Genomic DNA, 14,895 nt, shown 5'->3' on the forward strand with positions numbered 1-14,895 from the left:
CTCATACTTGGTTTTTTTTTTTTTCATTTTGGCATAAGACATTAAAAATTTCCACGTTGGTTTTATGATTGGTGGGATTTTCATAGGGCTCTCCCAGAAATTCTACCACCAAAAACCTACGAAGTATGGAAAATATTTAGGGACGAAATCTCCATAAAGAAAGGAACACTTAAGATGAAAGGACTTCACTTTTTTGCCCAATTTTAGTGCCATGAATTTTTTGTTGGAACTTCAAAATGGAAAGGATTTCTCCATAAGAATGCCTATAGATTAATCATGACAAGTGTGACCCTCATTTTCCTGAACTCGAAAGACAGTCTAAGGTGAAGTAGTGGCCAAATTGCAAAGAAGATCAAGCATGTCCACAAGCCATTTAAAGGTGGATGGACAAACGAAAGGCACTTCTTTTAGATGTTACGAAGAATTCAAAATTTTTGCTTATGAAAGCACAAATGCTGACCGACCTACATAAGGTTGGCTCCCTCGCAAGTTCAGGTTCAGAAGATTCATTCTATGTGTGGTCTTAAAGGTTCCGTCTCAAGGTCTACAGACCCTCCCAGATGACCTTTTTCAAGACTCTCAAATTCCCTACGAGGTATAAAATCATGATGAAAGATGAAGAAGAAAGCAAGAGAAAAGGTGACATGAACGGAAGATTCTTTTAAGGAAAACAAAGAATAGTGTTTGCTTTAAGAATAGTGTTCGGAATAGTAAAACTTTTGACTATAAATAATATTTTTCTTTATTATTGTATCGTACTATTCAATTTTATTATTTAAAAACCAATAATATTGTAGCCTTTAAAGAAATACCTTACACGTGTAAAGGTTTTGTTTTATAGAGCGCGAACACATATGAACTATTCAATTTCGAACTGGTAGAGCACACGAACTATACAGTTTCGGATCAGTGACCAACTAAAATTGCAGATGAAAGCAACAACGGCGGCACACTTAAATAGTCAGGTTAGTATGCTATCAACTGTATCAATTCCAAATAGGTCACATATCCACTAGCCAATAAAATTCCAGTTGACATAAACTATATATGGTAGCAAAGTTGTAGGGAAGTCGAAAGCATGAGCCTGAAAGTTTGTAAAAAATTCAATAAATATAAAAAGCAAAAGAATGGAAGGAAAGAATGAAATATCGAAAATCATGCATAACGAGATGGATAAAGATCGAAAATCACAAAAAAAAAAATGGAGACCACTCAAGGCTAACCTAACACCATAGAAGATGAACAGGCGTAACGAGTTGTATCCAGGCAATGTGTCGATCTACTTGAATACGATAATTTATTCATCGTATCATTGTTTTTATTTTATTTTTTTGGTAAACTATTCATCATGTCCTCAACCAGCCTTTATTTCACCGACGGATTTCAGGATCAGTCGGACGGCCAACGAGAGACAGAAACATATGACCAGTCAACAAACGCCACCTGGAAAATGTCGCAGGGATCAGAAGATTCTATGTCGCACGCGCACTAAGTTAGGTTATTTATATTATTTTAATAAAAATTAAAAATTCTTAATAATAATTGGAAAACCCAAGACTGAGATTGTTTTTTTGGTGGAATCCGAATAACATTCCTGGCAATCGTTCTGCATCTTCCTTCCCCCCAATTTTAGTTTCTCTTTGGGTCGATCGATTTTCATCGGTCGGTCGTCGGTCTTCTCGAAGCTCTCAGGTCAGCGATTCTCTCCCCCCCATTTGCTGCTCCTCAAGCTTCTATCTTTCCGATTGGATTGTGCTGAGGATTGACCCTCCTTCGGGTCAATTTCCCCTTTTATCCGATGTGATCTTAGGCTGTGATTTTGCGGGATCTGGGGTTTATGGTGGTAGTCTTTCATGGATGATCTGGGAATCCCAGTTGGGTTGTAATGTTATTGCCAGCAATAGTTCTGTTTGTAATTGGGAAGTATGAATTTGCTGATGATCTGATTGAAATGAATAGATTTTCTTAAACGCTGGATATGTTTCGATGCCACGTGACACAAAAATTTGTTTTCGATAAGCAAAACTTATGGAAATCTGATAAAACTGTATCACGCGGGTAATGGTTTCGCGAATTCTTTTATGGCATATGGATAATATGTTCTGCGTATGACTGCAAATACCATCTCGATGTCCTGGGAGAGTTGTCTTTGAGCTATTACATGAAGCAATCCTCGAAAGGTCAATTTTCTGGGACAGTCTTCTTAAAACAAAGTTTTGCCTGCTTTTTGTTGTTGATATCGTAGTTCTGTTTTGGACGACACTTCTTAGCAATGCCATATTCTTTGTATTGGCATTTTATTTATGAGTTTTTATCTCTTGGGTGGGATTTAATCTGGCCCAAGTTATATGCTTTTTAACTTGTTTTGCCGTGTTTGGATTGACAAATTAAAGTAGGAGGTGCATGGAAAAATGATCGGTTGGGAACGCTTTCTTCCCTCAATACTTTAGCTTAGAGATGCAGTAGAAGGGGGGTGGACGTACTGCAAGGAAAATAATGTACTAACATTCCCTACTTTCTCAAGCTTAGGTAACTTATGGAGCAGAAAGAAATGTTTTGCTTCAAATTCATGCATTTCAAATATTCCCTTTCGTCTTTCCCATTTGAAAAGTTGAAAGAATGACTTCTAAAACACGAAATTGGTGTCTTATTCGGGGTACCTCCATTGCAACTAAAGTTGCTGGAAAAACTCCTAAATCAGTTTCCACTTCTTCTTAACATATTATAGTTCGATCTCTGCATAATCTATGAGCACGGTGTAATTGAGGTTGAGACTATATTTGATTGACAGGAACTCGATTTTGAGGTTCTTTTCAAGATGGCAAGTGGTTTTGGGGAATCAGCGAGCAGGCCACCCCAAAGTCCATCTTGCTCAAGCAACAGCAACAACAATGAAGCTGCTGGTAACTTTGAGTGCAACATCTGTTTCGACTTGGCCCAAGACCCAATTGTGACCTTGTGCGGGCACCTCTTCTGCTGGCCCTGCCTCTACAAGTGGCTCCATTACCACTCGCAATCCAAGGAATGCCCGGTCTGCAAGGCCCTTGTGGAGGAGGAGAAGCTGGTCCCGCTCTATGGCCGTGGAAAGACTTCCACTGACCCGAGATCGAAGTCCATCCCTGGCCTCAACATCCCGAACCGGCCTGCTGGCCAGAGGCCCGAGACCGCTCCTCCGCCACCTGATCCAAACCATTTCCACCAGCATGGATTTGGTTTCATGGGCGGATTGGGTGGGTTTGGTGGCTTCGCCCCAATGGCGACCACAAGGTTCGGGAACTTCACATTGTCTGCAGCCTTCAGTGGGCTAATCCCGTCTCTATTTAATGTCCAAGTCCATGGATTCCCAGATGCTGGAATGTTTGGCCCATCTGCGGGGTTGCCTTACGGGTACCCGAACACATTCCATGGAGCCCACATGCACGCCCACCATCACCACCACCATCATCACCACAGAGGCGGCCAGCGTAATCAGGACATTTACCTGAAGAGACTACTCATGCTTATCGGGTTCTTCGTCCTCCTCGCCCTTGTTTGGAATTGAGCTTAAAGTCATCATTAACTGAGATGTTTGAGTAGGTCTACGACTCGCCAGTTTATCCCGACTGTAAATGTTTGTAGTTGGAGCATATCGAGGCATTTGTTTCCGTTTAGATGATCATGTAAACTGTTCATACTTTACATCATCGGTTGTGTTTATGATTTGAATAAGGGTAGAAATTCGCGTGGCTCAATGGATTGCTGCAGAACAATGTGACAGTGGACCAAAATATTTTTTACTAGATATTACTGCCGATCTGTCTAAACTTTGTTAGCAAGCAAGTGGGATTCAGAAGATAGAAGAGTACAGTGTCTGTGTCTGTGCATAAGTATTTATCCATGTGTTTTATATAATCGTAATCCTCAAACGAATTTCAAAGACCATTACTTATTTTGATAGGGCAACTAGTTGAATGACAAAAAATCGGAAATACATTTTATATGAACAATAATAGAAAAATAGCGCAAGTTTAATTGTATATGGAGATGCATTTTGAACTCACATTGAGGTCTATCAAAACAGGTTGGAATATGTCGTAATATGGACTACCACGGTTATAAAATAAATATGATCAAGACCACGAATATGACATGCCTGCTGATGCGAATGACACCGTGTGCCCTCAGCTGGATGCAGCGGTCCATGTGGCCATGACCCTTGATGATTCCTTACCTCCGTGGGCTCCATGGCAGCGGTCCACTCCTCCTGCCCCCAGAACATCGCCTTCCATTTCACCTCCTCCGGTGCGGCTTCCTCCACCTTGCCCTCTCTCCTTGCCACCATTGTCTCTTCCCTCCTTCCCCTACCTGAAGTTCTGAATCTATCCCTTCGACGAATCCCTCGTGACAGGCCTCCTCTCTGCCTCCCTCCACCCCTCCCTTGACTCCCGCTCAATTACGCGCAGTGACCTCTCCACCCTCCTCACCCCGTGCGTTCACAAGGTAGTCTACCTTGACTCTGACACGCTCCTAGTGGACGACATAGCCGATCTTGCTGCTACGCCGTTGAGGATCGTACTGGCAGCACCTGAGTACCGCAGTGCGAACTTCACGTCCTACTTCACCCAAGCATTCTGGGCGAGCCCCAAGCTCTCCTTAACCTTCTCCGACCGGAAGGGGGGCCCGTGCTAACTTCGCGCAGGGAAAATACCGTACCTCATTAATCTGAACCTTATGAGATTTAAAGTTCCGTTTGTCTGGACTTATGCTGAAAATTAAATGCTAAAATTTTAAACATTTAATCAAATAAGTACTTAATTGATTAAGTAAAACTTGTTTGATAAAAGTTCAGCGTTAAAAGTTCAGAGTTTTTAGTACAGTATTCACATGTCAGTCCACTATTTTCTTTCTTTTCACTTTTGATCCCAATTTTTACTATTATTTTATTTTTATAATTTTTCAAAATAATAAAAATCGAAATTTTTTTAAAAAAAGGAGACAGCAGATTGGGATATGGGGAAGAGGCGGGGGTGCCGTCGAATTTGGCAATGTTACATCTGAGCGAGACTTCTTTGTTGCTCTTCAGCAGTACCACATTTTACCCAGAAAGCCGAAGCCTTTTCAAGATTGCCGACTTTACGATACCCTTCGCTCAGGGCCCTGTATGTTATCCTATTGGGTTCGCACCCCAACTCTATCATCTTCTCGTACACCTCCTCTGCCTCGGCCACCTTCCCTACCTTACACAGCCCATTTATCATCGTGTTGAACGCGATGTTGCTCCTCGCAAAACCCCGCGCTAAGATCTCTTTCCACAGCTTGAAAGCCAGGTCCAGGTTCTCCATCTTGAGGAACCCATCGAGCAAAGTCCCTAAGGTCACCTCATTAAGGACTACTCCTCTCTTCAACATCGCATTCCAAAACCGCATAGCTTCATCAAAGGCTCTGACCCGGCACAGACCCTTGAGGAGTGCATTATAAGTTACAACAGAAGGTTCGATTCCTTCTCGAATCATCTTATCGCTGAGCCTAAATGCTTTGTCCATCGACCCTTCTCTGCAAAGCCCATCTACGAGAGTGTTAAAGCTATATGTATCGGGCTTTAGGTCCCACTCTGCCATCTGTTTTAACACACTTTCAGCATCCGAAACTCGCCCAAATTTACAGTACCCATTGATCAGAGAATTGCAGATGTAGTGATTCATCTTGAGGCCTAATGTCAACATCCTGTCCCGAACTCTGACGGAGTCCTCCATTCTACCGATACTACAATACCCATTTATCAGAACACCATAAGCAAATTCATCTGCACCCACGGATTTATCCTCTTCCATAGCTCGTAAGAGCTTCTCTGCAGCCTCCATTCTCGATTGATTGCAATATCCCTTCATCAACAGAGTGTAAGTAACTCGATTTTCTCGAATCCCCTTTTTCCCCATCAACTCCAACACCTGTTCAGCTCCCTCCACATCTCCAACACTCACATACCTATCGATCAAGCTATGGTAAGCAACTGCATTGATCTCGAAACCGGAACTCTCCATCTCCTCCACAAACTCCATCGCCCTTTCAACTCTTCGTTCCTTACAGTAAGCATTTACCATTATCGCACAAGTGAAAGCATCTGGCGTGATCCCGATCCTAATCATCTGGTCATATACGAGGATCGCTGTGTAACAGTCACCCGTCTTAACTAACCCGCTTAATAAGCAGTTACAAGATCGAAGACTCGGGACTTGGCCGCACTTAGGCATATTATCGAACACGTACAGAGCATATTTCAGCATTCTCTTCTCGGCATAAGCCTTAAGCACCATGTCAAATATAATCGGCGAAAAACTGAACTCCCGATAAACCCGGACGAGCTCGCCCCAGACGACGAATGCGGAGTAATTGTTCTTGCAGAGGGAGACCATTTCGTGGAGGTAAGCTCTGGTCTCGTCGTACATTCGCGCCCGGGCTAGTATGTGGACCAATTTGCAGTAGGACTTGAGGTTGGGTCTGAAAGTAGGGTCCTTGGAGGCGAGGTCGAAGAACCCGCGGCAGGCGGCGGCGTTCAGGCGGAGCTGGTGGAGGACGGAGTCGAGGAGGTTGTCCGAGAAGGTGAAGCGGAGGCTTTGGAGGGCGTCGAAGCGGCGGAGGACGAGGAGGCCGGTGATGCGGTCGAGGAGTTCCGGCCGAGGGAGCTTGGACTCGCCACGAGGCTTCCAATGGAGGGGGCGGGATGCGTGGAAGGATCTGAGCAGGCGGAACGAGTGAGGGGGGAAATTCCTGGGCATTTGGGAAGCATCATGGTCATTTTACGACCGGACTATGCATGTTAGAGGTCCGATAGCGAAGAAGAAGAAAGCTTCAATGATGGCTCTGTGAGTTCAGCTATGGAGCTGAAGTCTGAAGAATGATGGCTATGGAGTTTGGAGACGACGAAGTGTTTGGGCCGAGGAAGGAGTTTTTGGGCTTTGGAATGGGCTCAAATGGGCCGGTGATATGATCACAGATCGTCCCGGTTAGGTCTTTATACTTCGATTGGCCTAAATTTGCCCCCCGGAAGTTTTCTGTCTGTCTCATTTTGGTCCTTCATTTGATACTTGATAGTCTTATCTCTGATTGTTGGCCATGTATACCCAGGAATGGACCGAGGAGAGCTGAGGGAAGCAGATCTCGACGTTCAATGGAAATTTATATATTATTGCTCAATTTTGGATGCAATTCCTAAGAGAAAATACAATCTCATTTGCCCTATTAAAAAACTGACCCTGCTAAGTTCGAATTCTGGATCCATCCCTATATATATATTTGATAACATGATAGTAAATATGGTCATAAAAGTAAACGTAATAACATCATAATCTATAAACTTGACAACATGACAATAAATAATGTCATAAAAGTAAATGTACTAATGTCATAGGTTAGAAAGGTCATCTAATATCTATCTATATAAACTTGTATACAATAAAATAAATAGTGGTACAATTATAAATGTATATACCATTACGATTAAATTAGTAAATACATATAAACTATCAAATGCTTAATAATTTTAATATGTAAGCACATTCTTGAATTTGGAAAAAAAAATCTGATTTAAAAAAAATTCAATTTCTAAAAGTTACATATCTATAGAAAAACACTTATATGTAATTAGTAACTAAAAGAAAAATATATTAATTGACAATAAGTATGTTTAAATATTGACTGCTTTTGAAATAGTAAAAGATTATTTAAAAAATTTTAAAAGTATATTTGCAAAAAGAATTTATAATAAAAGATTATTTGCATTTTTTTTTACAAAATAGATGGAAGCTATCTATTACAATTTTTTAGAGTCGATATTCAAGAAAATGTAACATGTTTTCTAAATAAAATCATTTTGTTCATCCATATTTTGGTATTATAAAATATTTCGAATCATCCTTAATTGTTACTATATGAACTATTATTTGAATTGTTTCAATTTATGAATATATGATGTCAAATTTTTTAAAATCCCTCTAAAAATAACCACTCTAACCAAAACGTCGGACAAACAACTAATTAAATCATATGATCAGCCTGGAACTCAATTAAATGCCTTGCTCATCGGCATCTAGGAAGAGTAGATCGGGATCCAAACAATAAAACAAAAAATGAATTGCATAAGACCAGACCCCGTCATCGTTGGTGTAAAAATAAATTTAGTATGATAATCCGAACCGGTCCAAACAGGTCATTTGCGCCGAACACTGCATATTCATGAGAATTACTCCTCGCAGTCTTTGTTAGTTAAGAGAATTAATTGTTCGATCAGAATTTACGATTCGAGGTCCCAGATCGACAGCAACCCGAATAGATCGAGCACTTCGATTGGACTACCACAGGATGATAAAATCGTGATCTGACCTTTATATTCACCAAGAATCGAATATGTGGGAACAGATGGAAGAAAAGAATGTGAAAAAGGAGAAGAAAAGACCTATCGACTAATGGAAAAACAATGGCTGGACGGCTCAAACAACCGCCCCAACGAATCAAATGTCACCCTAAGAAAAGCTAATAAAAATCTGTACCAAAGACCAAAAGTCTCTCTACTGCTGAGCTTCAGCCTCAGATCAAATATGAAAGGTGAAGCTCCAGTCTTGTAGACAAGACGAAATCGAGAAATGGAGGAACCCAAAACCATTCAACCTGAGGCATCTGCAACCGAAAACAATCAGCATGGGAAGGTCCCAGCCATCCAAATGTGCCTCAGGGTGCTTGGAAGCCCGTACTTCTTGACTGCCTGGTAGCCTGCCCGAAACCCGTCTCCATAGACAGGCGAGGTGTCAGACTCAATCTGGTGCCTGAAGAACTCCCCAAGCCTCATCTCGAAGTTGGACCTAACTCCCCTCTTCGAAGTCCGGGAAGAGCTGGATGAGGAGGTGGATGCCCCAACACTCGAGCCCAATCTCAGCTCGTTCTCTAGCCACATGTGGGCTACAACCTGGCATATGCCTTCTTCCACATCTTGGCGGAGAGTCCGATAACCTTTGAAACGACACCATAACAGTCAGAAAATCTTGGGGACAACGATAAAACTACCTACATAAACAAATCTAACCGATAAATTATTGCATGCTCTAGGAATGACGCACCAAACAAATATCAGTCACTAAATTATGCAGGCCATACGGCTAAAATGGCCAAAAAGACGTGATTCCTCTCAAAATTGTTAGAACTGGCTCAGTGGCACCAAGAGTTCCCTTATAAATTTGAAACCAAGAAGATATGAAACTACATAATAGTCCTGCTCTTCCTTGGTTTTGGAAAAAACTATTACCGTAATTAGAAAATGAAGCAAAATAATGGGAAACGGCATTGAGTGCTTGAAATCATTTTTAATTCTTTCCAAACAAAATATAAGCTAGAAATTTATCATACTCTTTAAGAACCAAAAAGACCCGCATGTGTATCCGGTATTATTCATTATGAGGTGAAATAATAGTTCGTGGAAGAGTACCTTTAAGTCGGAGCCATGCATGCATCATCTCATGAGCTAAGATTGATCCCGTCAGCAACCTGTGCGCAAATATTTCGAAAAATGGGGTAATAAATCAAAACTCAACCAGTGTGGAAATTATGACTGAGAAGTCATAACTAGCATTAATAATGGTTAATAATTAAAAAGAGCTGTATCGAGAAAGAACATCTATACCAAGTTTCCAACAGAACCTAGTTTGATCATTTCTACCATAATCAACAGTCGGGGCAAGGTCTAAGCTTAAATTCCCCTGGGTAATTATAGTTTTCAATCAATGGCTTCTGTATATGCAATTTAAGTAATTGTAAAATAATTTCCGACTTTCATTAGAAAGACGTTCTAAAAGAAGTGCTGCAAGAGCCACATACCGGGGAAGGCCATATAAAATGAGAATTGCCGTGACTTCACAGCATCTGGACAGCTTGTAGGGCTGAGTAACCATGTTTGAAGTTCGGCCTCCCCCAATCTTAGGCCTTCGTAGGATCTGGTAAAACAGAGGATCATGTTCAGTAACAATATATCGTTATAATAAATATCTAATTAATAAGCTCACACCAGATTTTAGTGAGAAAGAAATATAATGCATAATTCTTACAGTGCTGATAGTTCTTTCCTCAGATAGGCAGAGCCCTCTCGTCTCTGGCATGTGATAATGGCCCTACAATGGAAAACAGCCATATAAGCTGGGAATAGAATGCAAAGAAGGGACTTATTCAGAATAATCGATTTCGAAATGCTGTTAAGTTCTCTTCAATTTTAACCATCTAGACTAATTAATTGCCGATGTCTTTCTACATGAGTCAGTCACTTTGAACTTAGATATATTCACAAGAAGTTGCTCTTATCAGTTACATCATTGCAATGAAGCACTTCCATATACTAAGACCTTAGCAAATGTCAAGTGTCCTCACATTTTTTTCTCCCTCCCTGGCCTCATTAAGTGCTTGCCGTTCAACTAGAAGTAATGGCACATGCTGCTCGATTTTCATGTCCAAGCCTTCATAGAATTCTTGAATACTCCGGTAAAGTGGTTGGCATTCGCTGGTCTCCATGATTGCGGAGTCTAGACATTCCAGACAGAGCTTCCGACCATCATTAAGAGCAACATATCGAGTATCACGTGACTGCAAATGAGTAAGAAAGGGAAAGAGCTTCAATATGTAGATATTGTGGTCTGAGAAGAACATGGAGGCAGGGTTGGCATGAGAAAACCCATCTCTGCTATTCATTTTCATGCATGAAAATTGTGGTCAGAACCCTTAGGCATAATAATTTAAGAAAAATGTTACTAGTGCTTAAAAACCAACACCAACTTTCAATATTTCTATATTTCTCTTCTGAAAAACAAAGGAAGCAAAAATTGGTTTGTTTCTATGTCTTAAGATAGTTCACACTCTAAGTCTCCTGCAGAATATATATACATCCTTTTCTTTTCCATATTTACTAATTTACATCCTTCTTTCCATATTTTCTTCCTTTCTTCAACAAGAGAAAAGTGCAAAATCTGGCACATTTCTCCAGAACCCAACAGACCCAAGTTTTCCCATAGGATGCGATTTTCTCTTGGGGCCCAATGATCTCAATAATTAGAGGGAAGACACAGAGCTCAAGATAAGTTACCTCCATACGCTCGCAGCTACAGCACCGAGGAGTTCCATCATGTTCGTGAGAAGGGCAATATTTCTGAATCCAGAAAGGATGAGCTCTATATTCAATAAGACCGGCAGGGTTCGTTGGAATCTGTCACCGTATTGACAATGTTGACAGTGAGTGATGTATCTGAAACCAATAATTACATAAGTTCTTTCTTCGTCTTGTTTCAAGTTCCTATGTTCTTTTTCATTGCAAAATGGATTTCTAAATTTAGATTATTGCAATAAACATGTTAGGCAAATCTAACAAAATATTACTTACAAAGTGCTTGCAAACATCGCATTTTGGGTGATAGTGCTCCTTGTAGCACGTTTTGTGATAGGGGTAGTTTCCAGACATTGAAAACTGCAGCAGAAGAAGAGATTTGCTAAATTAGGCAGTCACACCAACTCAAACTGCATTCCTATTAAAATGTGGGCTAATAAACAAAAAAAGCACAAACTTTTCACATTTTAACAATTCTAGCATGAATATTTTTCCTTAACCTAAAAATACACAAACTTTTAATTTGATAACAATTCTAGCACAGCATCAAATTTCTCGTTAATTCGGATGGAATCAAGGGCGCCAGCGACCCCAATCAGAGGGAAGGTGCTAGCAACCAGGGTCGTGGCTCCACCCGCCGGAATCGGAAGAATCTCCAATTCGAGGGTCCTCCCGATTCCAAGGAGTAAGGGGCCTCGATTCCAGCCACCACCCCCCAATTAGGGTCGCAGGCGCCCTCTCTCCCGATTGGAGTCGTTCGGCGCGACCTCGATTCCGTCCAAGTTAACGGAAAATTTGACGTTACGCTAGAATTGTTATCAAATCGAAAGTTTGTGTATTTTTAAATTAAAGAAAAAAGTTCTAGTAAAATATAAAAAGTTTTTTTTTTTTGGTTATTAACCCTAAAAAGGCTGCCAATTTTTTTGGGCCTACTCTTTCCCATAACTTTTATACCTCGTAATCTGAAATTGGCATGTTGCAAGCATGACATCGGAAACACTCGGGATGCCAAACAGCATTCATGCAACTCAGGAATCGTCCATGACCGATCTCAGTATTGCAACCAGCACAAATTCTGCAAAATAAAAAACAAGTTCCTTATTTGCGTATTACCAAAAGCATAATTAATCATTTTGGACATATATCAGAAACAAAATATAGATATATATGGTAGAGGATTACTAGTTTTTCTAATGAAGAACATGGCGTTCCATACGTGAGAAAAACCAAACAAGACTTCTTCTTCAGTTTAAGACGCACTCCAAGTGGTGTACATATGAGCATACCTGTACCCTGTGGAATAATACATTGGCATAGGTTGAAATGTTTGACCGAGCCCGTACGTATTCCCATAATGATAGGGAACATGCCCATTTCCATGTTGAGGAGGAGACTCAACGTTCAAGCTTTCTTGTATAGCTCGGGCAAGTTGCTCGTCTTCTTCCAACTGAGATTTCTTGTCTGCCCAACAAGTTGAGCAATCAAGTCAAGTTTAAGAAGACTAGATTAAGAGTCAACAACAGGCAAAATAAAAGAAATTTCATGACATTGAACTCCAGGAAATTAGTCCGCTTTTTAACAATGAAATTCAAACTTCAATAATTCAAAGAATTAATTGTGATTGCATTCTACTAAAAAGGGAAATTTTCAACATAATGGATTTGGAAATTATAGCAATATCACTCACCAACAGTATTTCTTCTATTCTGGTTTTCTTCAGCAAGGGACAGTGCGATGGCGCGATCTATATCTTCATTGTTGTAATCAGGCCATAGACCCTGCAAATAGTTGACCATGAAGCTATTAAAATGGAAGACTTAGAAGAGTATACGTTTACTTTTCCATTTGAATCAAGTTCTGCCTTACAGACCAAAGACCTAAGTGTAATGATTAATTACCCCGGAACTCGAAGGAGCATGTTGGTGATTTGGACTCGGGCTCTCCCCATAATTTCCTCGATAATGCCCTTCTGAAATTTTATGGCTGGAGCCCTTAAAGATTTTGCTAAGCCAACCCATAATGCGGAAGATTATCTGTTCATGGTGATAGCTGCTTTCCCCTACAAAATTCAATTCACTCGATCAAATACCGTAAAAGGAGCCTTGACAAATATACAAAGAAGCAAGATTGAGATAAAATGATTCTAATCTGATCAACCCGAATCACAATCAAATCAGTATCCAAGAAAATTCATCTACCGGGATATGGAAAAGAAACGATAAGAAATTTTAGGAGATAGCAGAATGAACAAGAAATTGTTTCCAGGTTGGATAATCTCAATATAAGTTCAATAGAATAAATGACACAAACAAGCCAAGTACAACATGACAATCAGAAAGATGCATACATGAATATGTTGAGCTAACAAGTCAATCACATACAAGGACAAAACATCCTACTTAGCATCGTCCCTACCAGGTACCGTGTTTAATAAGATAAACAGCTAAACACAGATGGACTAGAACCCACCAGGCATTATGGTGGCAGAGAAAATATGAGCTCGAATATGGAGGGGAACAAATCAAGCACTGCCTCAGCTATGCAGAGAGGACTTGCAACCACATGGATGCATATTTTAAGTAAGCAGCTGATGGAGGAGAGTAAATGAATAAAGCAATAGATTCTCTCCAGCTCAACATGCCCAGAAATATCAGGACAATTAAAATGCTCAATTTCAGATTAAAGTGAGCATAACAAAGGGGGTAATAATAAATTAGACAATAAAAAGAGAGGTGAAAAAGAGGACAGACCCACCTCAGAGAACAAGCTGGAGGAGGAAACCAGAAGAGACCCAGATGGGATAAGATCCTGATTCGCCCGAAACAAAAGCAACAGGTTTTAAGCTGCTAAAATGGTAAAGGTTTTATATTATTCTCGATCACAAGACACCCTTTACTCCTCTCCCCCTTTCCCTTTCCTCTTTTCCACTTCCTCCCTTGAAATGAAACAATCAAAAGATGGCAAAGAAAGCAAATGGTACGAAAAATTAGAAATCTTTCACAGAGAATTGAAATTGGAAGAAGAAGAAGAAGAGGACGAGACGGAAGAAGAAGATGAATAAAGAATTGAAAACCAAAGTGCACAAGAAATGGGGGAATCTCTGTGCACTCGGGTTGTACGCGAATCGAAGAAAGTCAAAATTGGAGAAATCGTAAAACTTGACGGTGGTTCCTTGTCTTACGGAGAGGACCCAGAAGGGGTTGATTAAGAAATTGGATCATCAAACCCGGGTAGGCATAATTTTGTCAATGACGTTCGAGATGATTAGCTTTGTTTAATGAATCATTGTCCCGCTCGCACTCGGATTCACATTTCCGTGTCGTGCTCTTGACTTTTCCGCTGGTCTGGTATTTAGAAAAGAAAGCTTACATTTTGGAAAATTCCAGTTTCGCACCCTAAATATTTTATGGAATTAAAATCTGCCCCTTGTGTGGAAATAATATATTTCCCACTCCCTCCTCCTCTCACTCTCCTTCTCGGCTTGTATCATGCAAAATAGGACGTCTGATTGCAAGAAGAGCTTATCATATTTATTTGGCTTAAGATTGATTAACGATTGACATATCCAATTAGTTTAATGTATCTGGGTACATAATTTCTCACTTGACATCAACTTTTTATGAAACGGGTGATTGAAAGAGTGATATGAAAAATTGAAAGCATAAAGGGTGAAGGTGAGGGGAGGATCAAACTTAGGGGGCGAATTGTAATTATTTTGCTCATTTAGTTCTCTTTTTTTAATCATCCTGGTCCTCCTTTTTTCATTAGTTTTAATTTATAAA

At 40.3% G+C, this 14,895-nt stretch overlaps 4 protein-coding genes across 8 annotated transcripts; 2 read left to right on the forward strand and 2 right to left on the reverse strand.

Annotated features, from left to right (window-relative positions):
* Positions 1 to 1,536: 1,536 nt before the first annotated feature.
* On the forward strand, positions 1,537 to 3,803 carry LOC116192117 (E3 ubiquitin-protein ligase RNF185). 3 transcript variants are annotated; one of them, XM_031520566.1, is made up of 3 exons: positions 1,539 to 1,692; positions 2,394 to 2,529; positions 2,792 to 3,803. In XM_031520566.1, the coding sequence occupies exon 3, from the start codon at positions 2,819 to 2,821 to the stop codon at positions 3,539 to 3,541; it is 723 nt and encodes a 240-aa protein (XP_031376426.1). In that variant the 5' UTR covers positions 1,539 to 1,692; positions 2,394 to 2,529; positions 2,792 to 2,818; the 3' UTR covers positions 3,542 to 3,803. The 3 variants fall into 3 exon arrangements, with proteins under 3 accessions (XP_031376425.1, XP_031376426.1, XP_031376427.1); XM_031520567.1 differs by having other exon boundaries at positions 2,394 to 2,498; XM_031520565.1 differs by lacking the exon at positions 2,394 to 2,529 and having other exon boundaries at positions 1,537 to 1,692.
* Positions 3,804 to 3,909: 106 nt separating this feature from the next.
* LOC116192115 (putative pentatricopeptide repeat-containing protein At1g19290) lies at positions 3,910 to 6,881 on the reverse strand. Its single transcript, XM_031520563.1, has one exon. The coding sequence runs from the start codon at positions 6,753 to 6,755 to the stop codon at positions 5,028 to 5,030; it is 1,728 nt and encodes a 575-aa protein (XP_031376423.1). The 5' UTR covers positions 6,756 to 6,881; the 3' UTR covers positions 3,910 to 5,027.
* On the forward strand, positions 4,129 to 4,668 carry LOC116202627 (probable galacturonosyltransferase-like 2). The gene is made up of 2 exons (XM_031534226.1): positions 4,129 to 4,349; positions 4,443 to 4,668. Exons 1-2 carry the CDS (start codon positions 4,129 to 4,131, stop codon positions 4,666 to 4,668), a joined length of 447 nt encoding a protein of 148 aa, XP_031390086.1.
* Positions 6,882 to 8,338: 1,457 nt separating the features above from the next.
* On the reverse strand, positions 8,339 to 14,374 carry LOC116192505 (protein DA1). 3 transcript variants are annotated; one of them, XM_031521065.1, is made up of 12 exons: positions 13,864 to 14,374; positions 13,012 to 13,172; positions 12,801 to 12,891; positions 12,400 to 12,574; positions 12,068 to 12,188; positions 11,390 to 11,473; positions 11,096 to 11,215; positions 10,387 to 10,599; positions 10,071 to 10,133; positions 9,844 to 9,959; positions 9,455 to 9,513; positions 8,339 to 8,982 (listed from the first exon to the last, which is right to left on the reverse strand). In XM_031521065.1, exons 2-12 carry the CDS (start codon positions 13,129 to 13,131, stop codon positions 8,669 to 8,671), a joined length of 1,476 nt encoding a protein of 491 aa, XP_031376925.1. In that variant the 5' UTR covers positions 13,132 to 13,172; positions 13,864 to 14,374; the 3' UTR covers positions 8,339 to 8,668. The 3 variants fall into 3 exon arrangements, with proteins under 3 accessions (XP_031376925.1, XP_031376924.1, XP_031376923.1); XM_031521064.1 differs by having other exon boundaries at positions 13,868 to 14,373; XM_031521063.1 differs by lacking the exon at positions 13,864 to 14,374 and adding an exon at positions 13,583 to 13,759.
* Positions 14,375 to 14,895: the final 521 nt, after the last annotated feature.

The sequence above is a fragment of the Punica granatum genome, chromosome 1, assembly GCF_007655135.1.
Source record: "Punica granatum isolate Tunisia-2019 chromosome 1, ASM765513v2, whole genome shotgun sequence".
In the NCBI taxonomy this organism is placed as follows: Eukaryota; Viridiplantae; Streptophyta; class Magnoliopsida; order Myrtales; family Lythraceae; genus Punica; species Punica granatum.